At 37.9% G+C, this 24,196-nt stretch overlaps 4 protein-coding genes across 6 annotated transcripts; 1 reads left to right on the plus strand and 3 right to left on the minus strand.

The window, feature by feature from the left end:
• Nucleotides 1-335: 335 nt before the first annotated feature.
• Nucleotides 336-2,993, minus strand: tomm22 (translocase of outer mitochondrial membrane 22 homolog (yeast)). The gene is made up of 4 exons (XM_043253014.1): nucleotides 2,729-2,993; nucleotides 2,010-2,128; nucleotides 1,780-1,897; nucleotides 336-1,121 (listed from the first exon to the last, which is right to left on the minus strand). Exons 1-4 carry the CDS (start codon nucleotides 2,819-2,821, stop codon nucleotides 1,047-1,049), a joined length of 405 nt encoding a protein of 134 aa, XP_043108949.1. The 5' UTR covers nucleotides 2,822-2,993; the 3' UTR covers nucleotides 336-1,046.
• Nucleotides 2,994-4,337: 1,344 nt separating this feature from the next.
• maff (v-maf avian musculoaponeurotic fibrosarcoma oncogene homolog F) lies at nucleotides 4,338-9,523 on the plus strand. Its single transcript, XM_043253406.1, has 3 exons — nucleotides 4,338-4,535; nucleotides 5,984-6,045; nucleotides 7,678-9,523. Exons 2-3 carry the CDS (start codon nucleotides 6,010-6,012, stop codon nucleotides 8,119-8,121), a joined length of 480 nt encoding a protein of 159 aa, XP_043109341.1. The 5' UTR covers nucleotides 4,338-4,535; nucleotides 5,984-6,009; the 3' UTR covers nucleotides 8,122-9,523.
• A 47-nt stretch (nucleotides 9,524-9,570) lies between these two features.
• Nucleotides 9,571-18,185, minus strand: tmem184ba (transmembrane protein 184ba). Of its 3 annotated transcripts, XM_043253405.1 has the most exons (11): nucleotides 17,808-18,185; nucleotides 16,956-17,017; nucleotides 16,423-16,644; nucleotides 16,176-16,341; nucleotides 14,456-14,546; nucleotides 13,962-14,037; nucleotides 13,550-13,641; nucleotides 13,274-13,443; nucleotides 12,482-12,676; nucleotides 11,702-11,728; nucleotides 9,571-11,537 (listed from the first exon to the last, which is right to left on the minus strand). In XM_043253405.1, exons 3-11 carry the CDS (start codon nucleotides 16,588-16,590, stop codon nucleotides 11,308-11,310), a joined length of 1,215 nt encoding a protein of 404 aa, XP_043109340.1. In that variant the 5' UTR covers nucleotides 16,591-16,644; nucleotides 16,956-17,017; nucleotides 17,808-18,185; the 3' UTR covers nucleotides 9,571-11,307. The 3 variants fall into 3 exon arrangements, with proteins under 3 accessions (XP_043109340.1, XP_043109338.1, XP_043109339.1); XM_043253403.1 differs by lacking the exon at nucleotides 16,956-17,017 and having other exon boundaries at nucleotides 17,808-18,183; XM_043253404.1 differs by lacking the exons at nucleotides 11,702-11,728; nucleotides 16,956-17,017 and having other exon boundaries at nucleotides 17,808-18,181.
• A 550-nt stretch (nucleotides 18,186-18,735) lies between these two features.
• csnk1e (casein kinase 1, epsilon) lies at nucleotides 18,736-24,003 on the minus strand. The gene is made up of 12 exons (XM_043253205.1): nucleotides 23,893-24,003; nucleotides 23,708-23,769; nucleotides 23,027-23,123; nucleotides 22,830-22,940; nucleotides 22,596-22,744; nucleotides 21,816-22,044; nucleotides 21,551-21,721; nucleotides 21,314-21,462; nucleotides 21,032-21,230; nucleotides 20,727-20,863; nucleotides 20,567-20,636; nucleotides 18,736-19,501 (listed from the first exon to the last, which is right to left on the minus strand). The coding sequence occupies exons 3-11, from the start codon at nucleotides 23,100-23,102 to the stop codon at nucleotides 20,604-20,606; spliced, it is 1,254 nt and encodes a 417-aa protein (XP_043109140.1). The 5' UTR covers nucleotides 23,103-23,123; nucleotides 23,708-23,769; nucleotides 23,893-24,003; the 3' UTR covers nucleotides 18,736-19,501; nucleotides 20,567-20,603.
• Nucleotides 24,004-24,196: the final 193 nt, after the last annotated feature.

Raw genomic sequence — 24,196 nt, forward strand, 5'->3', positions numbered from 1 at the left:
TTACATGAAAAACTAAAACGTTTTTACTTTCAAAATACGATGAAAATAAACTTTTTTAGTTTTGTAGAAATTTATTCATGTAGGACTTTTAAACTAACATTGTTTAGTTTTTTGACGTCACTTCCACATACGAAATATGAAAAATCATAATAAAAAAAAAACTAGGTTTGTCTGGGGTTGGGGCGGTATTATTTATTGTTAACTGGCTATTGGTTTTAGGATTAGGTTTAGATAAACATCTGTTTTGATCAAATCATCACTATAGGGACCAACTTATATTTTGCATGAATGTGAGGCACAAATATTTCAAACGAAATATAACATATACACAGAAGACAGAGGAGGACTTGTTTTTATTCCTGTCATGTTGAGCAAACGTAATTATTCACTACAGAATGTACAATGCTTTGAAACATTTTATTTTAAATATTTCACAATGGTTCTGCATATACTCTATGGCTTTTTCTGAGGAATAACATTGCAGAAGCTTTGCATGATATCAGTTCTACCTGTAAAAGACAATGTTTGTAGAGAACCACTTCTAAGGGTTTTAACTTTTTTTTTTTTAAATCAAGAACAAGAAATAACCATAATCTGCAGACATTGGCCTTCTGTGCCCTCATAAATACTACAGATCTTTTGAATGCTGTTATATATTTTCGACAGTGTTGAACCAGCATTTCAAGGGCCAATATTGCACCATGAACACCCTATCAGAAATATAACGCACCTACAACACAGTTGAAATATTCCAAAAAGCTGCTATATTCTCTTTTTGAAAGAAATGTTATTAGATAGCTATAATAAAAAAGTATAAGATCAGAGCTTGGATGACAGTCTATGCAGAATGTTTCGTGAGAAAGGCAGAGAGAGAGGGAAGATCATAAAAAGTCATCAAGGTCTCAACTGTACAAACAAACTATACAGGGTAATGACTTCATGATTTTGACGAACCACAGCATCTTGTGACATCATTCTCCAGTTCCTGCTCCCTCACTCTTTACCCTTCTTCTACAACTCATGGATGTTACAATATATACACATCATCACAGCTTCCCAGGAGCAGGAGCCATCATTCCAGGCATTCCTCCAGACATGCCAGCATTTGGACCCAACAAAATCTATAAAAAGCAGAGAAATTACAAAAGGAAGTGAGAAACAGATTTATATTTCAATTGAAAAATGCACAAAGCATGCTTTCATATACGGTAAATCACATCGACACACTCATATTTAAAGCAAAAAAGCATTTGAAAATAAGACACAGGTACAAGGTGAAAGAACTACAAATCCTATGAAGAACTGCGAATGAAACGCAATTGAAACACCATTCACAGTGTTTTAGTTTTGACATTTGCTTTTCATTATTCTTTAATTGGCGGAGATTTTTATGCAGAATCCTGGGTAATGTAGTTTTTTTTAAATAATAATGATTGACAACCTTGTAGTTCAAAGTTGGTTTAGAAATTAGTAAATTACTACAAAATACAAAAAAGAAATAATAATAATAATTTTCTTATAGAGAAAATTAATTGCATTTTTACTTTTGGAACCAAACTGTTGAAGTCTATAGCTTTGAATAGGACTCATCCAATCAGAATTTTGCATCAATACAATACCTTTCATTATACCATTAAGAGCTTTGTTTCGTAGACATTTGTTACATAATGTTTTTGCAGAGATTCTATAACACTTTGTTGTATTGATCATCTTTTGATACTAATTTTAATTCATTTTACCTAAGGGTTTATACTAATGCAGGATGTTGGTGCTACTTACCTGTCTCTGCTGTTGTAGTTGTTGCTGTTCCAGCTGTAACCTCTCAGTCTCAAAGACGACCGGCAGAACCAGAATCATAAAGGAAGTAGTACCGACCCATAGAGCTGAACGGGAGAAACTACAAGAAAGCACAATAAGAAAAAAATCAACTAAAACGTCCAATTTATTTCTCGAGTTAACGAGGCAGCGCTGTTTAAAGTGAAAGATAGATACAACTGCCAGCACCTCACCTGTAAAATTTTTTGGCTACAGATAGCGAACACTGTGCAGAAACTTCAGCTGCTGATCGTAGCGAGTCTGGAAACATCTCTGTGAGACCCCACAGCCTCTCCAAAAGGGTTTCATCCAACTGAGAGAGAAGAAAAAAAAAAGTAGGAGCCATGTCAGAAAATTAACACCACCAGTCATGGGACAAACAAAGCCTTAGTACAAAAAGGGCTTACTCAGGACTCAATGGGAAAAAAAAAATGTGGATGACATCATGTGCAGGTAAACTGCATTTGAAAATTAATAGGTTCTATTAGAGCATACTAAAATATGATATACTTTGTGAATGTGAAAATGTAATATTAAAAGACAAACAGTAATTATTGCCCTTCAGACCAAAAAGGTGCATTCAAATGAATTATATATATATATATATATATATATATATATATATATATATATATATATATATATATATATAAAATTAGAAGAGTATTCAAGTAATCAATTTGTGAAAGGAAACACTAAGATTTGTCGTCATTCACGCACAACAAATCCTTGAATAAAATAAATCAAACCAAAAACTGAAACAAATAATCTTATGTTATGCTAGGTTTGACCAGCTAAATCGCTCATTTTCGAAATAAATGCACCAAACGACCTAATAAATTCCGTCTTTATCCTTACAGTTTCCAATATAGTTTCCACGAATTCGAGCAAAACTGTAGAAGCAATTAAGTACCTCTTCATCCTCATCATCACCCTCGATCTCGTCTTCGGGGGGTCGCGTCTCCCCACGGATAGAGTCTGGAGACAGCTCCTGGATAGTAGCCATTTAAAACACGACGCTAGTCACTTTTAGCTGTAAACGGTATATTATAATTGCGAAAGGACCTCGGTGATGTTTTACAGCTTCACAACGACTTACAACCAAAGAGCACGCATTGAAACCTGAGGTCACTTGGGTTACATGTGAGACGGAATCACTTCCCCGGTTTCTTCTGAGGAAGCACAAAGACATGTCAGGACACCTATCGACGGGGAGGTCTTACTGCAGCTCGTGATTGCGTCCTAGCGGACGATGAAATAGTGGAAGATTGTTGTCTTATCAACATGAAGCGGAGGAGGAACTCCAAATTACGTACATATTCACGTCATTTCATACCAAAAAAAACCTGTGGGAGTTTCAGACAGTTGTTTTTAAACAAAACAGATTGTTAATTTCATTATTGCCTAGTATTACTTTTTAGCATGAATACTTGGAGCTCAAAGTCTTTTCTTTAAAGGGTTTAAGAGAAAACGTGATATATTTTTGGTCAGAGAATTATAGTGATTTATTTTTGGACAAATATTTGTTCTGATGAATTTAAAACAAGGGTTTGTGTTTCCCTAATGATCAAATACACGTTTGTTTACGTTGATCACAATATATGTGAGAAAGGTCTGACCTTAATAGCCTTAAAATATTGCATAAAAATATGCACGCTTCTTTTATGGAGCTTTGATATACAGATCAGGTTTTCATGAAATTAAATGTTTTTAAATGTTATTGAAGATTGTAAAAATTAAAAAAAGCAATATACGTATAAATGTATATTGGGTGGCTACATGGCGGATTCATGTAAAGCGGAACACTGACTAATGCGGGACATCTATGCTTCAGTGCATTTATCTCTTCTTTTACAACATTAAAATGTTTTTAATTCAAGCGGGGTGTCAGATTATTGTGAAGTTCGCTCAAAGTTCAGTGACATACAGCTTTATCAACAAAATGAATGTTAAATTACAGCTTGCTTAACGCGTGCTTTTTAAAATACATTCCAGATTTTTATCACGTGCAGAGTATAGAAGTTCAATATCATCTGAAGACATGTTCTAAAGTTAAAACTTTTTCTAAATAGTTATGAAATTATTTTACTCATTAACTTAGATTTTTTGACTTCATTGTGTTTTTATTTTCGCTGTCAGAATTCTGTTTTTATAATAAATTATTTTAAATAGCATATAGTTTTATTTAACATACCACTGGATACTAGTTTTTTAGACAAACCGATGAAGACAGCAATCAAAATCTAGGCACGCTAAATGAATTAACCAAACATTAAGGGTATGAACTTGAAGTAGCACCATGCGTACATTATTACATCAGCCATGTAAAAATATTCGCATCGATCTACACTTTCATTGAAAGTTGACAACTTTGTGTAAAACACACAACAAACGCAGATATAAATATCGATGGGATTAAATGGGTTAATAAAAAGAAGTTTCACAAGGTTGTTGACTGGTATTTTTGTGTGTGCTGAGGTCCCGCCCTCATTCTTAAAGCCTTGAGTCATCGTGTGTGTGTTTTTTATGAATGAAAGGATCCAGCCCGCTGATGGTGGACTGATTCCGGGAAAAAGGCGTTTAGCTTTCTAGTCCGTCTAAACACGGGCCGTGCTGCGATAACGTATGTCAGTCGAAATACCGAACCAGCGGTGAGAATCGTGGACCGATCCGTATACTCAGCTTCGTGTGAATCAACAAAGAGGAGAAATCAACACCAGGCAAGATTTTCTATTTTTTCTCCTTTCGACATTTGTTTACACTAAGGAAACGGAGGGGTGTTAGCAAATCCGCTGTAACGTTAACGTACATGCACTCAGTGTTTGTTTTAACGTAAAACCCGCTGCTCGTACTCTTATGGTTTAGATTCGTACACCAACCTATCATTTAGAGTCGTATTTTATATATTTTTAAATAATATTAGTCTTCACGCGCGCGAATAGCATGTTTTTACCACGATGTTATGTGTAGCAACAAGCTAACGCGTAATAAGGAAATAGCTGCTTAGATGTTGTCGGTTCAGACAGTTAAACTATACATTTGTATTCAACATAACTGTGTGAATTATGTTCGTAACTACTCAAAACGCGTAAACATGTATGTTGTTTTCGATGAGAAACCACTAGTCAGCAAAATCTTGGTTTGGTTTGAACTAGTAGTATCTTACGTAATAAACGGGTCCTTACGTCGTTAGAATCCTTTATTGTGTTTTATTGATATTTAAAAGTTAGATTTGAAATCATTTTATTAATTTGGCGCTTTGTAAATAACGCAACACTTCAACCTCGAGACGTTTCGGGGGAAATGACAGCGCAAGACCTGTTTTGTTGTTGTTTACTAAATAGGAGTTTTATAAACCGTTTATAAGTGAGTGGTGATATTTGTTGTGACTGACGTGAAGTAACTGGGAATTTGATCAATAACGCGACACGAGAAATGCGAAAGGAAAGTAAGGAGCTGCTGTGAAGTCGGGAATGGAGGACTTGTGCTGAATCACTGTGACTCTGAAGAAAAGCTCGGTCGGTTATTTGAGGCAGCAGCTCGCGGACGATAGGCGCACTTCCCACGCATGACGGGAAACTCGTGGTCAGCGGCGTTCACTTCTTCATCTGGACTTCGACCAGTCATGATTCACTATCAGGAAAAAAAAAAGTGCTACTCTTTGGATTCGGGAATCCTAGATTTAGAAAGATGAAAATAAGAACTGGAGGTTTATTGTCTTTAAATGGTCTTAAGATTGAGTGTTCACGAGCTGACCACACGAACCACTTATATATATATATATATATATATATATATATATATATATATATATATATATATATATATATATATATATATATATATATATATATTTAAATAAGCATAGTTCCTCTCTTTTTCTTCCTTATTGTGTGCTAAAATACACTATATGATGCCATGCACTTGTTCTTGGTAGTCAACTGTGTCTTTTAATGCTTGATTTCAGGGCGGATTAAAATGTATATTTAGCTATTAAGATAAAAATTACTTGGCAAAACATATTAATACAAATTTTGAGTCCATAATATTTGTATTGTGCTGTAAATATTTAATAAAAGCAAGGCACCCAAAGATTTCGCATTATTGTGAATATAATTTTTATTCCATGTACTCCATTTTACTTAAATGGTTTATTTGACATTTACAGGCTTCAGGGATACATAAACCCAGACAATGACTTCAGACGGCAGAGCCAGTAAAGCCCTGAAGGTAAAGATCATCTTAATGAAAACACTTGTGAAATTGTCATTTTAACAAAAATATAGTGTAAAACATGCTTGAGTAAAACCTGTACATTGGTTCACTGTACCATATTCAATGAATAGGAAACTGTGAATGGTGTAACATCACGGGGTTGCTCCACCCCAAAATGAAGATATTATCATTAAACACTAAGTTTTTTAATCTATTCAGCCGATCTCCGGGGCTGGATAGCACTTTTAGCATAGCTTAGCATAGATCATTGAATCCAATTAGACCAGTAGCATCACATAAAAAAATTATTAAAGAGTTTCGATACTGCATGATGTCACTGCACCTGCTGCGGCCATGGTACAGCAACAAACTTCCTTGATTATTACGCCAGAATGACAGTATAGTTCCTAATCATATTGCTTTTCATTTCCCACCGGTCTTAGTGCACGATATAACTACAGAAGAGTCCAGTTTTAAATACGAAAAATATCAAAACTGCAATTTTTTTTGACTGCGATGCTACCGGTCTAATCAGATTCAATGACCTATGCTAAGCTATGCTAAAAGTGCTGTAGCCAGACCTGAAGATCGGCTGAACGGATTCAAAAACAGTAAAACTCAACTCAGTATCTCTGGGGGAGATGGAGAATGAGCCTATTTCCAAAAAAAGTGGAGTGTTCCTTTAATCACCCCCCCCCCCCAAACACGTAAAATCATTGTTCGTCCTTGGAATACAATTACAGATATTTTGGATGAATTCCAGGAGGCTTTTCACTGCCAAGTAAATAATACTGTTATGGCCCAGAAAAGTATGAAACACATTGTCAAAAATAGTCCTATCAGTGGTTCAATCTAAAGAGACAGTAGTAGACTTTATGAAGCGATGAGATTAGCTTTTTTACGCTGTACTTTTTGTGAACCACTACGATGGACTATTTTTAGGATGTCTTTCATACTTTTCCACACCATGACAGTGTTCGGTACTTGGCAGTTAGTTGGACAGCCTCAAGCCTCCCGGTTTTCATCCAAAATGCCTTAAATTGTGTTCCGAAGATGAACAAAGATTTTATAGGTTTGGAACGACATGGGGGTGATTAAAGGTAAGTGGAGTAACCCTTTTGTGTAATTTTACTGTTAAATACTGTCAAATGTATAGTATATTCGCTGGTCAAAAGTATGAACTGCCATAACTTATGGAAAAAAGACATTCCCAGAAGTCACACTGTGACATCAACAGTTAGTTTATTGCCTTATTTTAATGTTGCGTTACTCTGATGGCATTTTGTCTTTGTATATGGCCCTGTGAACTGTTTATACAAAGAGTATTGGTCAGATTTTATGGACAGGTCACTTACGATGATCTTACGATGATTCATCATGTGGCTTTCTGTTTAACCACCTCTATTATCATGTTGGCTGTGTCAGCACATTTAAGCAAAAAAAAGCACATTTTTGTGTAATAAAAACATTATAGCGTGTAATTAAATATACAGATGTAAGCTGAAAACTAGGTTTTTTTTACAGTACAGAATTTTTTTATTTTAAAAACAAAACATATGTAACATATATACATATATATACACACACACACATATACATACATACATATATATATTTTACAGTGCAAATAATGTCCTATTATTTCAGGTGAAGAGGGAATGCGGGGAGAACGTCCCAGTGCTGAGCGACAGTGAGCTCATGTCTCTGTCGGTGCGCGAGCTCAACATGCACCTGCGCGGTTTGTCACGCGAGGAAGTGCAGAAGCTGAAGCAGAGGCGGCGCACGTTGAAAAACCGCGGCTACGCCGCGAGCTGCCGGGTGAAGCGCGTGTCCCAGCGCGAGGCCCTGGAGCAGCAGAAGAAGGAGCTGCAGCGGGAGGTTGAGCGGCTAGGGGCCGAGAACGCAGGCATGCGGCGGGAGCTGGAAGGGCTGGGTGCCCGTCTCGCTGCCCTCCAGCGCTTCGCCAGAGGTCTGGAGTCCGGAGGAGGCAGTCTGCTGGCCACCACACCACGTCTGAACACAGCCTCCGTCATTACCATAGTGAAGACACCGCAGCAGGTGCACACCCCTAGAGAGCAAGGAGCGTCCTAGGGCTCCACATGGATACGCAGACACACATAGGTACACAGTATGATCGCACAGACAGACAGACCATGTATACTCACATATACAGGAAGAAAAACAAGTACCAGTGGGGAACTACAGATTCACTTACATATATAAACACACACAGACTGTATATACAGTCTCATAAATGTCCAAGAATAATCCCAGTACTGTTGTTGTGGCCTCGAATATCATGACAAGTGTATAAGTCTGCACTTATAAAGCTATTGCTAATGATAGCGTTAATGCTATTTATGCCCATTACTGTGCTTTCTGGATGGTGATACACGTTTTGAAGAAAAAAAAAATAGTCCTAACAACCTGTCTTATTATGTGGGACCACCAACATTTCAGAAGCTGGTTAGTTTTGCTGGATTATCTCCATGGTATTACTGAGTCATGGGACTAGAAACGTGCAGATCTATTGATACATGCCATTTATATATTTTAATGTTTGTATAAAAGACAAATGTTCAACAACAGACATGAAAGCTATTTTATTTGTGTTCGAAAAGATGTTTGAAGGTAATTTGTGCTGTGATTGGTCTAAATACTACTTCTGATCGACTAGTTTGGGGTCATTGTTTGAATTATTGTGTGTTTTTTGTAATGTTTACTTGTTGTAATGAGTTAGTAGTTTAGAAATGGTAAGGTATACAGCCTTATTACTTGTCATATGATTCAGTACGTGCGAGGGTCATATTTGTACTAATATTAGAGCGACTTGTTTGTAGTGGTATTTTTGTATTTAAAACCAAGACCATATATATTATTTGCTATTTATGATTAAGAACGTATCTGAATATTTTGGACAGCTGGAATAGTACAAAAAAATTAAAAATACCATTGGAGAGAAAAAAGGAGATGAAGGGGAATCTGAGGAAGATGTGAAAATAGAGGACAAAGGGGAAGAGAGCAGCTAGAAGGAGAAGCGAGCACTTGCGGCTCACACGGGAGGGAAAAAAGGAGGATAGGAAAGTGACGGAAGGAAAGCGAAAGACAAAAATGATATCACATGTACATCACGTCAACCCGTGGTCGCCGGGATAACTTCCGACTACAAGCCGGGTTTACTCCAGTGAATGGGGTGATACTGTACGATCAGGTAACGATTGGCCATGTTTAACGTGGATATCTCTGGTGATATTTTTATTTGTGTAGTTAGCAATGTTGTCATCAGTACTGAGAATCTAACCTGGTAATATCATGCCCATAATACCTGTGCTTCAGAACAATGTGTGAATGTTTTGTAAGAGGAGAGGGCACGGAAAAAAAAAACAACAACAACTGATGTTTGTATTTATTATCTGTATTTTTCTATGGTAAATTCATTGTCTATTTTATATCATTTAATTGAAATAAATGTTGTATATATTGTATATAGAAATATGTGTATTCACTGAGTAAAAAAAAACACTATATTGCACAAACATATACAGACAAAAATCCTTTATTGTTTCCTAGGCCAGAGCATCAAGGGAAAAAATAGAAGCAAAATCTTTGACATAGTAATACATAATGCTCCGTTTAAAATAACATGACAGTACAAACGTCTTAGTGTAACTTCAAAAATGTTTCGACAAAATATATATATATATATTTTTTTTTAAACGCTTCCTATGTTACCTTTAACCACTCTCTGAATAATAACATACAGAAATAGCTTTCCAAAATATTCTAGGATATTCGGATTGCTCCTAAATATACAAAACTGCTTAGTGCAAGTTACAACAACGTCTATATTATTAAAAGAAATCCTCCCCTTATAAAATAATACACTGCAAAAACACTAACATAACTATAAGCAGGTACCATACATACTCGTACTTGGTTCCAGCTGCTTTGTGTTTATACTGGCCTCTATTTTGTACCAATAAAAGCGTAGGACAGTTAATGAGTAACTTCAAAGATGCTATCTAACCCAACCGCGAGCTTCAAGCTTGGTCATCGAGAGCCTAGTGCTATCTAAAGAGGTAAAGCGCAAATGGCGGATGCTTCTGAAGAACGGGAGAGACTTTGGTGTGGCTCTCAAAGGATCAGTGATAACAGGCGTGTCCCATAAAGATAAAGAGTGCAAACTGAGAGATATGCCTCCCTCTAGTGGGATATCTAGAAACAATACAATACCTAATAAAAAGGAAAGCACACCCAAAACTGAAACGGTACGATTTACCTTCAGTGGAAAACTTTAGCAATACGCTGCTTTTGCCCATAAAATGAAAAGTTCAACTTTTAGTCCGTGTTTAACAAAAGAAAGGGTTTTAGAATGCCATGAAGGTGAGTAAATGATAACAGAATTGTAGTTTTTGGGTGAACTGTGCGTTTAAAATTTTTTTAAATTATATCAATTTTCCATTTCCAGCAAACAGGAATACGGCGACAACTGAGGGTACTTTGTCCTTTCTGAGTGAACGTCTAGCATGCACTAAAAAGGCGTAACCTAAATCTATTTTTTAAACCACTCGGCTAACCTAGATAGATGTTTTTTCCTGTGGTGGCCCAGGAACGGTCACACTTTTACGAAAGCTTGTGCAAATCTGCACCAGGCGAGTAACGTTCCAACTGCAGCCTTTAAACTCCAGAACGCCTTAATCTGTAATCTTATCAACCTCTCCCCATCCATCAAAACAACAGTGCGTTTGAACATCTGGTTGCCCCGCCACTGTGCTCTGTCATCCGCAGCCATACCCGCCCTTTAAAGCATTGGGGAAGCTAGAAACACTGTTGAAACAGAGGCAAAGGTGCACTTGAACTTGTAAATCAAAAACGGAACATTCCCAGAGGAACGGGTACACTGCTCTTTTTAAGTACACTGGGATGTCCGAACACCCCCTATGTGAAACTACAAGCATAAAAAAATAGATCTGTTCAAAAATCGCCGAAGTGTCAGACCATGCGGGTTTTCAAAATTTGGCTAAAAGTATAAATGAATGTATCGTTTAACTCTCTGTATAAACCTCAGCAACAGACAAAAGCGCATCGAGATTTGTGTTTAAAGACAACTAAGCAAGTATGAGCAGCTTCGTTTTAGATTCTACTGCACTAGAACGCAACTACTTGCTTAAGATGGTCCTTTAATAATCTGTTCCTATGTTAACCTCATCGTTACACTAGCGCAGCGGTAAACGGTCCCTTACGGAGTACCTTTACTCAGGAAAAAAGCGGAACGAGTTAGAACTCATCATCGGAGCTAAGCAGCAGGGTTTTCTCATTGTCCCGGGCGCTCACGCAGCTGTGATTGCGGGATATGGGCGGCGCGGTGACCCCCTGCTCCAGGGTGGACTGCTGGGTGTACTGTTGGTAGGCCGGGGAGAAATTGTGGATGGCGTCCTGGACCATGTCTCCTGGGTTCATGGTCTCCTTTAAGCTGCTGGAGATGCTCTTCATGGGGGCACAACGACCTTGAGAGGAACGGAGAACTTAATTAGAGATGGATGATGAGAGAAGAGACGCTTTAGAGAAAGAGATGAAAAACACTAGATTGAACTATCCCTTTAAGAGAGCGCTGTCCCTACGGTTTCATTTAGAGAGGAGATGTGATTTAATATGAGGAACTGTAGCCTACCGTACTGTCCATATGTAGGAACAGGGCCTTTAGAGTGCAGCATTAAAAGGAGAAACAAAGAAAAGATGGAAAGGGGTGGAAAGGTGGATGTGTTGCATGGGACGAGCAAAAGAATTTGAAAGCAAGATGCGCAAAGATAAACATAAACAAGAAAAAGCATTGAAGGAATCGATTGAGGAGTGAATGATTTACAGAATAAAAGCAGAGGAAGAAAAGAGAAAGTCAGCCATGACGTCGGAGCCATTATGATTGAGACAAAATGTTAAGAGAGAATGACATTTCTGGAAATTTTAATAAAACACCCCACAGTTGGGGAAAAAATTAGCAAGGGGTCAGTAAGTTTTTTTTTCCTTTGAAATGAACGCTTTTATTTAGCAAGGTTGGATTCAATTAATCACATGACAATATTTATAATGTTAAAATGTTACACTTACTCATCAAAAGATCCTGAGAAAAAAAAATCCACAAAAAAAGCAGCAAAACAGTTTTTAACAAATGATCACGTGACACTGAAGACTGGAAAAATAACTGCTGAACATTCAGTATTGCTTTCACTGGAATATATTTATTTTTAATTGTAAAAACATTAATCTTAATATCAGTTTTTACTGTATTTTTTGATCAAATAAATGCAGCCTTCTTTCACAAATATTTTTGAAAAAAAGCCTTACTAACCCCAGACTTTTTAACTCTGGTGTAAACTACATTTTAACATTGTTTTACATATATCGAAAGAAAACATATGCTATTCACGATCACGAACAAAGGTGCAAAACTCACCAAGAGAATCTAGTCTTTTGTCCATGTACACCTTGTAGGTAAACGCGTGTCGTAGAGCCAAGGCGGCAAAGAACATCTCGATGCAAATGATGAAGTTCTGGTATCCAGCTGCAACGGTTCCTTCGCCGACGGAAACCTCAGGAGAGCTGATCTGAGGAATGGCACCACATTTCTCCAAGATGGCCAGCAGCATGCCTGAAAGACCAGCGAGATCGCAGTTCACCAATAGCTTTAAACAGTTAAAAAGTCACAGCCCATTTCACAGAGTATTCAAGAAAAAAAATTATTTTTGATTATCGTTTTTGTCTAGTCCACTCGTTATATAGTTTTTAACCACAGCCGTCGTCATTTATGCAATTATATTTCTAATTTGAGATTGTATTACGTCAATTTTGGCACCTAACAACACAAGAAGATATATTTTGAGCTTCTTTATTGAAAGCCAAATCTGCGTAGTTTTGAATGAGCCGCCTCAGTCTTTCCCTTTCTTTCGCATCCAGCTAGCGCTGTCACGTAATTGTGATATTGTTACATTTGATTGGTCTGGCCGTGCGTCACTCAGATAAAACAGTCCAATCAGAAGAGAGGCTCATGAATGGTTAGTTATTAGACAGGCCAAAAGCGACCTGTTTTTGGCAGAGCTCCTAAGAATGTAGCTGTAAAAACATACTGAGAAGGTTTTTGTTACTTATACCACTAATATATTTTCTTAAGGACATCAACACCTAAAATAATACTCCAAAAAGGTGTACAATATGGGACCTTTAATATTTCTTTAGCAGTAGATCTCACCTTGCCAGAAGGAGAGGAAGATGACTGATTTTACCATGAAGAACTTGAGCATGGGCCTGTAAGGGCTGAGGAGGTCTCGGGTGGCGAAGTAGAACAGGAAAAGAGCATAGAGGGACAGGCTGACGGAGATGTTGTAGATGATGGTCACGTACAAGTAACCACTAGCGACACTGCGAGATCAGAAATAAAATGTAAAAAAAATTAAAAATCAGTTTTTAAGCTTGAAATCTTAAGTATTAAGGGAAAAAACTCAGACATCACATGAGAAGCACATACTTGAAATCCCCATCACGGTATTTCCCAAAAGCCTGCAGGATGACTGTAATCATGGCCATCAGGGGTTTTACCACACAGAACTGTAAAGTAGCCTGTGAAATTAATTAATGAACAAATTACTCCAATAAATGGGTAAATAGGAACACGTAGGGCTGCACAATTAGTCGATCTCAATTACAATTACGGATTGCTTTTTTTATTTTAAAGTATAAACCGAAAGATTTTCAGTTAGTGTTTTCAGCTTGTTTTACGGCATGCAGCTGCTTCAAACAATGGTATAAACATCATTCAGCGTAAACCGTGATAATCTGAACAACAATAACAATATAAAGGGAACAATTAACAAGTATGATTTCTGTCATAATCACGCAGCCTCGGGAGCAAAGATCGCAAAAAGTGTTCAATAAGCAACCTGTTTGCAAAATCGAAGGAAGCCGATGGAGTAGGTCTTTCCCCAAAGACAACATGTTCCGTATATACAGCTGGACCTGCAGAAAAACAATATGTTAAGCTATTACTTAACTTAGGGTGCCTCTAGACTTCTAGATTCTTTTGGTCTGAACTAAAACCTCAGATTGTCATTTTTAAGAACTAATCTAAAGGTACTAGACAAAAGACAACGCTCAGGTGTGCTTGTCTAAATGTGCTGATTTTATGCGTACATGCAGTATCATTTATATAGCTGGTAGAGAGTTATGGAGTCAAAACAGTGGCCTGCCACAGATTAAAATGGCAGTGTTGACACTTGTACAAAAGAGGCAATTTAACAGATTATTCGAGCTCCTTTTAAATCAAACCAAACCTGCCAATTGTAAACCCGCCCTTAACAAACACACCTGCAGTGCAGATTTGGGGCATGCATAAAAAAGTTCTCACACAAAAGAATAAGCGGAATATGACACTCACTCAATGGGTTTTCCTCTGATCTCAGCCATGATAGCGCTCTCTCCTCCCAGGTATTCATAACACAGGCTCAAGAAGTTATAGATCACAAATGCTGCAAAAACATGAATAGAAGTAGCACTGAAATTATATATTTCTTTTGCATTGAAGATTTAAGTCTGGTGATAACTTTTGAGTCTTCTCAGAAAACACATTTGGAGGTAAAATACAGCAGACCTTTCGGACTAAATCCCATAGTCAGTGATTCACCAAACACCAACAAAAGACTTTTGCTAAACAATGCAGTGGTGCAAGGCAAAACATCCCTCGTGATGGTCTGGCCGTGCCATGAATAAAAGAATTACAGTACCAGAATCCGTTAAACACCATGTGCTTTCAGACTGTAGGACACCCAATAAATTATAGATTTTTAGCAGTCTTGTTATATTTACCATTCATTTTCTCCATTTTCAATTAAGACTTGTAAGGTATAAACTAATCAGATCCGAGATGCAGATCGAAGTACACTATACCATTCAAAACTTTGTGGTCTAAGGTTTTAAAATGCTTTTAAAAGAAGCCCCTTCATGGGACAGGAAAAACTGTAAAATTGAATTGAATTGAATTAAAATTGTAAAATCCCATTGCAATTTTAAAAGAATTATTTTCTATTTGAATATAGAATTATATTCAACAGTGTAATTATAAATGTACTTTCAAAAAATTATTACAGGTGCAATTACATGCAGGTATTTTTAAAAATATAAAGCACAATGTAAAACATGTTTGTACATAATAAGTACATTATATCAAATGATTAATTTAAATTTAAGCACATAGGCCACTTAATATAAAGCGACCAAAATTAATAACCTAATCAACTACTGTTAGCTATAGTTTTAATGTTTCGTAATTAAAATAATTATTTTATATTGTTTTCATTATCAATTGTGGATTCAATTCACAAAAGTACTATGACTATGACACGTTCCAATGTTATAATTTAAAATCTTTATCTATAAAAATAAATGGGAATCCAAGTAATACACTCAAGCTTTCAAGCTTGGTTCTGAGACTCCAGTAGATAATTCCAAAGATTCCGCGTTTATGAAGCAACTGAACTGTGCCAATATTCATAGCATCCCCAGTGGGTGTTAATTTGTCCTTTTCCCTTGCTCCGTGGAGCAGTGGATGTGTGACAGTGGATGTTGGAGCTCAGCTCTATATATAGCACGTGCACCCTGCAGCCGCAGCTGCTCTTCACTGCTGCTGAGTCGGGAGAGCGGTGCAGCTGAAGGTCTAGTGAGTGTGAAACCATCCCCCTCAAAACACATGGAAACCTTACACCCAATTAAGAGAAATCAAAACTATCCCAACACATATCTGTGAATAAAGCTTTCTTCAAAACATCTTCCGTTGTGTTCGGCAAGAACAAAGAAAAAAGTGAGTAAATGACGACACGAATCGTCATTTTTGGGGCGAACTACTCCTTTAACGTTGAAGCAATCCATTCGTTTTAGTTTTAGTCAACAGTAACAACCCTGCACTGCACTAGTCTGGTGTCAAGCGAGCACCTGGTTTATTAGTTTATCCGTGTGCATCCGCTCCACTGAATAAACATGGTTACTACGCAACAATCGCTTCTGGAAATCCCGGCTGACTACGCATCCAGAGAGATGCTCAGGCCGCAAAAGGTATCGTGTTTAAAGCTCCACGCCCAAAAGCAGCAGAAAGGAAGGCTTACCCTCATAGCAATCCCTGACTGTGTCAAAGTACACATAGTACTGGTCGTTGGTAAAGAAGAGAAGGCTGAGCCAGGAGTCAAAGGCGTAGATGGGTACGATGAAAAGGATGCGCACAATGTGCCTCTGCTCCTTGGGAGAGCTGTAGTAACGCAAATGCATGTAGATCTGCAAAAAAACAAAGTATACGAACACATTGAAATACACTGACCGAGTTTCAATTTTCAGGCCGGTTAAGACGTTGTTTACCTGGTGGCAGGTGAGCAGAAGTGCTGTCCACACAAAGAAGCCTGACACTGCCTGGGCCGTGGTTGTCATGAGAAAAATGGGCTTCTCTGGAGTGAGCAGAGGAGCTTCTGGCAACCAGGAGATGTTGGGCCCGTTGGGGGCCATCGTGGCCAGAGAACCGGGAGCCATCCCGACAGCTTCCTCCCCGAAATGATCAGATAACGGCACGTCACGTCTCAAAAGCTGTGGTGATAGAGATTTGGATCTTAAAATAAGTGGCAATCGAACATGCTGATGGTAGAAACGCGATATGCTGGAGCAATATTTGAAAAAATGCCACGAAAAAGAATCAGAGGACAGGAAAGAGGAGTGTAAAACAATAAGATGTCACCATGAATCATGTCACAGTAATTTGGTTAAAGATTATGCGTACAAGCAAAGAAATGAATGATTAAAGTCGCAATATAACAGAAGTAGAAACAGATAATTTCCCGATATGGTGATGTATGTCCGAGAGGAATGGACTATCGGAAAAAAAACAGAAGGGTGGAGACCTGGTTCTAATCATCGCTTGTTGATCGGATGGAGGCAAAACAGAAAGTGAACTTCAGGTCAACTGTAAAAAAAAAATGGAAAGCGTTTAAGTGGTACGCGTCACTAGAGAGATGTCTATGGTTAATGGAAGATTGAATTATAATATTTTTATTAAAAATCACAAGGTCAGCTTTCCATGAAACATAAGAATGGATGAATGCTTCACTATAAAGGTCGATAATATGCAGCATTAGGGAATAGATAAGGCAAATTTTCATTTCATGCTTTAATGAAATGGCATGAACGCTTTTATCTACCAATTTCCTATAATGATTTCCACTGTAGGAAGATTAGTCGCAGGTCTGTTTCAGAATAAGCTCTGAAAGTTATGTTTGTATCTCACATCTTAGTTAATGTGGCCATATTCACCATTCACACCAACTAAGTTGGTTGACTACTGGCTACAAATTCACCGTTTACGCAAACACAAAGCTACGCCTTTTTTATCTGATATTTTAGTGCTTTGTCATAATTTACTCATTCTAATGTTGTTCAGCCCTGTATGGTCTTTACTTTGTGTTTTCTGAAACACAAGGTAGATTATGAGTCGTGTTCACTATACTGAAGAAGAACAAACACAATGAAAGTCAACACTGACTAGAGAGAAAAACGCTTATACACGCTTGAATCAACCTGAGGGTGAGTAAATCGCACAATTATAATTATTGTGTAAATCATATGTCGAACGCATTTAGAGTTTATTTTTTGTGTCATACTTAAATCATACATTTAGTTGAGTCACATAACGTTAGTTGAAGTTCGCCCTAAAATTAGAAAAAGTTTCTATAAAAAAAGAAAAACGGGCAACTTACCATTAACATAAACGCTGATTAAAAACCATTCGCCGTGCACAAAGGAAAACAAATGACAAGCAAGTCGGCCTTAATTCTTCAAAGCCATCGCTGCTGCCCGTCATCCATGTTTATATTCCAGCGCCGATGATCTCTGCTGGAAAATCTGCGCTCAGTCCTTTTATATTTGTTCCCATGTAATTATTCACCACGTCTTTGAACAGTTTACGGTGTATTCGCGACTGTTCTGAAGGATTTTTATACAATCTTAGTTGGATTGTCGTTGAAAGGCAGTTCCTTTCCCTCCCAACTCCGCTTGGCGTTCAATAAAATCTCTTGCGGATTAGTTTAACGGGGATAAAGTGGAAAGCGGCTGTGAAGTCTGAAACAAGAACACGCAGCCTTTTTTCTAAAATGGACTGTAGCTCTAGAAACTTCAAAATAAAAGTCATCGCTCAGTGACGCAATATTTTGCAGTAAAGGCGTTTTTAAGAATTATGTAATATAAAACGTCGTTTGCTAATTTTACAGAGAAATAAAAATAATTACTTCGTATTGTTTAATAAATGGTGTTTACTCACTTAATCCAAATGTACACCCAAATTAATCAACTCATGTGCATTATTCCTTAGATAAAACATGCATATGTATTTTTTTTCTTTTACTTTAACTTCGTTTCATATTTTCATTTAGTGCATATACAGTTGTACAATGTTAATCAATACATTCAAGTATTCAAAATGTGCCTGGTTTCCCCTGTTTAAAGGTTTACATAGATGTGAAATGTTACATACCACTTTACTGTTTTTTTAGCTTGTTAATTTTTAGTTTGATTTATAAGACAGCCAACGCACTTTTACTGATCCTTTCAGAGGGGTAAACCGGTATTAAACAGCTCTTGTTACTTTTTAGAAAAGTGAAATAAGTTCACACGGTTCAGCAAGCTGAATACTTTTGATATGTGTGTTTATTTATAAATGAGGTTGTCATGGCTAATGTCAATGCAGGAGTCTTCATATCAAATTACACCACATTGTTCAGCTGTGTAATTTTAAGAGTGGAATTCAGGCCTTTAATAAAGCTCAAATTGATCTTTAGGTTAGTTCAATACAGCCCATATTTAAATCAATATCTCCAACAATTCAACTGTCATCTGTTCAATGTACAATCTTGCCATACCCATCCAGTGATGTCTACAGCCGAAACACCAGTTTGACTGGAAACAACATTCTTGGAAATTCTTAACTTTTGCATATTTAATACTTAACATGGAAAGGATGGTTCCACGAAACCTCATACATCAGTAAGGTGTCAACATACAACACTTTTTGTGCAAGGGATACATTTGTTACACTCTATCAATATTCAATTTTAATTTTACAGTCCAACAAGCAAGTCCTTTTTATTCCCAGCATTTCAGACAAAACAGAGAACAACCAGAACCTTCATCAGGTCGCAGGTAAACATTCTCTTTTCCACTTCCACCGTTTTGAGTCTTGTGATCCTCGTTAAACTGTATCTATCCACTGTCCACATGCGTCTGTATCTTCGATGTCTCATTCCAACAGCAACAACCTGCCGTGCGTGAGGACGGGGGAGCACTTTGTCCATTACAAAAATGTGGTTCCTTTCTTTCTGCTTCTTGCCTCTGTCGCACTCCCGGTTTACATAGAAAGATGAATATAAATGCTTTAGAGGAGTTTTCTGTTGTAATCCTGCAAAATGAAGGAAATGTGAACACACTTTAGCGACAAGTTAATTATGTCAGAATTTAAGAAAAAATACTTTTGAAATACTGATCCCGATTTATTTATTATTCAGTATAGCTGCTGAGTCAATGACAAATAAACTGGTTCAAAATAAAAGAAAAACCTAACATAGACTAGCATTCAAAATTTTGAGATTTTTTTAGGTTTTTGAAAGATGTCTGTAATCTAGTAAAACTTTAATGATATTTATTTCCGGCAAAGCTTAATTTTCAGTAACCATTAATCTAGTCTTCAGTGTCTCAAGATCCTTCAGAATGATTCTAATGATGATTTAGTGCTCAAAAAATGTCTTCTAATTATTCATGTTGAAGACGGTTGTGCTTCTCAGTATTTTGTGGAAACATTTTTTTAATTCTTTGAATAGCAAGTTCCACAAATCTTTTGAAACATTATTAAGGCCTTTACTGTCACTTTTAAATAAATGCATCCTTAATTTGTTATTAATTATTAATTATAATTATTAATTCATAAATATACATTTTAGGGGGTTGTATCACTTCCTATCTCACAGCCTTAACCATCCCTATCATAAAAAGTCTCACTGATATTAGGCATATTGTACTTGAAAAACAATATGAGGATCTGCAGCTGTCCTTTCTCTAATGTCATTTCCTGTTTTGTCTCTCATGTTTCTGCATGTTGGCTGCACCATATCACTTTGATCTAGTAGACATTTTTTATATGTATATCATTATATTATATTATATTATATTATACTACATTATATTATATTATATTATATTATATAACTGCTTCACTACAATTTTTTCTAACACATAATAAGAGAATATGTGAAAAACTTTACCTTTTATCTTTACTATGATAACAGTTGCTTTTCCCTGACATTTCTGACTTCGTAACACCCAAAAGTATCCAAATCAATTAAAATTCAGAAACTAAAATAAATGGTCATCATTGAAGAGATGCATTGCGTGTCACTATGCATATAAACTGCAGTTCAATGCATCTTTGAATAAATGGAAAAAATCCTGATCAGAAAAGACCACCAACCTCCTAAAAACAGTAAATGACAGAGAACTTGCAGAGCTCATTTCCCCATGTGTTCGAATGGAACGCTGACCTGCGTGACAGAGACAGAGACAGAGACAGGTCAGAACACAAAAACAAATATTATGGAATTAAGCAAAAAAAACAGAACGTGAACGGAAACCTGTGGGGGAGTGATGCGGATCTGATCGTGACGGAGAGGGAGGTCAGGGGAGGCATTGGCGGGAGCGCCGCGGTGCAGCCGTAAACACACTCTCCTTTCCCGCTCAGCTCCTCGGCCTGCTCTTGGAGATGCATTCCCTGGGAGACAAAACACCAGGTAAGTTGTAAGTGCTGATTTCAATAACCAACGGCACAGAAGCTCAGGCAGATGCGTTTTCATGAGGAAGAGAAACCACAGGCTTCAAAAATAACCTGCTCATAAATTGAACAGACATCAGCAGCACCTCCGGTCATCCTCTGACTCACCAGACTGTGGCACACGGGAGGCAGGTGTTGAGCTGGCCGGGTCTGGGCCGTTTCGGACCCTGTTAGGAGCAGGGAGGTTGGGGCCAGAGGGCAGAGCTCGAGCTGCAGAACCCGGCGGTCCACCTCCGGTCCTCTCATCCCTCTCTTCTCCCTCTCCCCTCTGCTCCTTCTCTTTGTCTTCTGCTGTCCTGCTGGAGCCCTGACACAGGCAGAAAAACCCACAATGTAATGCGCATTTGATCTGCACCGCAAAAAATAATGCAAAATGTTTAAAAAACTTACAAATTTCAGCATGTTCCAGTCAAACACGTAGTCGTATGAAAATCCCTGTCTGTGGAAAAGATTCCTGAACAGCTGTCTCAGGAAGGAGTAGTCGGGTTTGTCATCAAACCGGAGTGAGCGGCAGAAGTTCATGTAGGTTGAAAATTCAGCTAGAGGTGTATTTAAAAAGAGAGGACGGAGTTTAATGAGAATGTAACTTTATACGATTTTCCAGCTGTTCATATAGCATCTACTCACATGGATAGCCCTTGCAAAGAACCTCAATGGGGGTTGACATCTTTTTCTCACTGATTCGCTCATACTTTTGTCTTTTAGTGGCTGCTTTGAGGCCTTGCCAGGGCAGAGACCCGAGGTTAAAGTACATAAGCACATAGCCAAGTGACTCGAGATCATCCCGTCGAGATTGCTCTGTGAAAACAGAAGGTAAATATCGAATAACCCCAAAATAAAGAGTGCATTTTTATCAACTGAATGCATTTCAGGGACCCTCTGATGCCCTTACCTATGCCCAAATGAGTGTTAATGGAGGCATAGCGGGCGGTGCCTGTCAAGTTCTTGTTTTCACGATACGGGATGTGCTGATGTGTGCGGGCGTCGCGATATTTTTTGGCCAAGCCGAAGTCTATGATGTAGACCAGGTTTCCCTTCTTGCCAAGCCCCATCAGGAAATTATCAGGTTTAATGTCTCTGTGAATGAAGTTCTTGGAGTGGATATACTCGATTCTGCTGATCTGGAGAGAATAAAGATGAAACAATTGTCCCAAATACGTTTTAATTTATAATAATTCTATTTTTATGGCTTAAAATTGTGTTTTAGCACAACATATTTACAATTTTATTTACTAAGGAGGCAAATTAATATTCTCTTCCCTTACATAAATTCTGTAGCCGGGCTATTAAAATGATAATACGTGGCTATATAACTTCACATCGTCTTTTTATGATAAGCATTTATGTCTCTAGGGCTAACCCATAGGGTTAGTTACCGTGGCATGTAATTGTTATGATATTTGGGGGGGTTTGTTTACTTCAACTCTTTATAATATTCCAGTCCCTATATATGGCTCACTTCTCTCGTTCAAAATAAATCTGCATGATTTTTCCCATACTCTCCACAAAGTCTTATAATAAGAGTAATTCAATGCTCTCCTCAGTAAGACTCTAAGTGTCACGTCAAAAATAGTGCAGGACGAGTTCCTTTTTTAAATATCTATCCCATAGCATTAGCGATACTATGAATTTTTCAAGTTTTTCTTGTTTATATACTGTACAATGTAATTACCATCTGATCTGCCAGGAGCAGGACCGTTTTAAGTGTGAATTTCCTTGAGCAGAAGTTGAACAGATCTTCCAAGCTTGGACCCAGGAGCTCCATCACCATGACATTGTAGTCCCCTTCAGCACCACACCATTTGATCGAGGGAATACCCACTAGAGTTAAAAAGAGGATTAAAGAGACATGTCTAGAAAGCCATTCGCAGCATCAAAAATGAAACGGAGGCCGTTCAGTTCTCACCTCCACCCTGCATCATCTTATAGAACTTGCTCTCAATATGTAACTGCGGATGTTTAGTCTTCACACTCTCCAGTTTAATGGCTACCTCCTCACCCGACGTGATGTTCGCACCTGAAAGATTTTATTTTAACATCATCAGGACAGCACACTTTTTGAAATCCACACGAGTAGCCTATTAACATAAATCATATTTTTACCCAAGTAAATGTCACCAAAGGAGCCACTTCCAATCTTTCGCCCAAGACGGTATTTACTCCCAACACGTAACTCCATGATTCCTCCCCTAAAAGCAGCCTTGGAGTCGTACAAAATGTTAGTATGATGTAGATCAAATACACAGTCTCAGACAATTACAGATCTGCATTTCTGCACACAGCAGATGTAAACAGGATGCTAACTTCAGCATTCCTTCCATGATTCTCACCAGCTCAGATTTAATTCACATTTCAAACTGAAAAAAAAGGCTGCAAATGCAGTCAGCGCTGGCAGTCATGCATCTAACATCTGACATCTGAGTCATGTGATCCGAACACAGTTGCCGTTCAATTCCTACGAACTTGCAACGAACAGGTTAATATTTAATCTCGGGCACCATCGCTGATTATCAGCATGCAAACTATAAGCGTCAAAATGATAAATCTATTGAAAACGACCCGTTTCGGCGAGTTCTTTACCGCGTTTGCATAATTCAACACACACGACGTTTCTGTCTTCAGCGATTTTCAGCCAATTTTGTAGCAGCCGCACCCAAGACCATGTTGATCCCGAGATTTCACAAACTGTTCGCACTGCTGACATTTACATGTATTCGGGACAGCTAAACGAACCCTAAAGACTCGCGTCCCGATATGACCTTAAAGCAGGAACATCTTTCTTACCTAACGTGAGGGTGGTGGAAAAGTGAGGCTGGTCGACAGGCTTGCGCTCGTAAGACAGGACCCTGGACAGCGAAGAGTGCAAGCGTATTTTTAAACGTCTCATCACAAATGTAATTCCAACCACTTCTTTCCTCCTCAGATTTTTAAATCCTTGATTTCATATCTCAGCACATGGATTGACCTACTTGCATTAGCGGGCTAGCGAGCAGCAGCCTCCCTTGTTTGTATCCCAGCGCACTTCTCACAGAAATGATGTCATTCACAAAGTAGCGGAAGGACCCGGATCACTTCAAGGGGCCGCGCGCTCGACGTGCGTACGCAGCCTCTCTTCCATCCACACTGATGCTGCACACGCGACGGACTGCAACGGGGAAACTATATTCTTTTCTATATTATTCTAAATAATAAAAAGTTATTTTTTTACATTTCAAAATATTTAAATTTAGATAGAATATTTCACGTATTTGTTCATTTGGTAGGAAGCCGCGT

Source organism: Puntigrus tetrazona, chromosome 12, assembly GCF_018831695.1.
Source record: "Puntigrus tetrazona isolate hp1 chromosome 12, ASM1883169v1, whole genome shotgun sequence".
Classification (NCBI taxonomy): domain Eukaryota; kingdom Metazoa; phylum Chordata; class Actinopteri; order Cypriniformes; family Cyprinidae; genus Puntigrus; species Puntigrus tetrazona.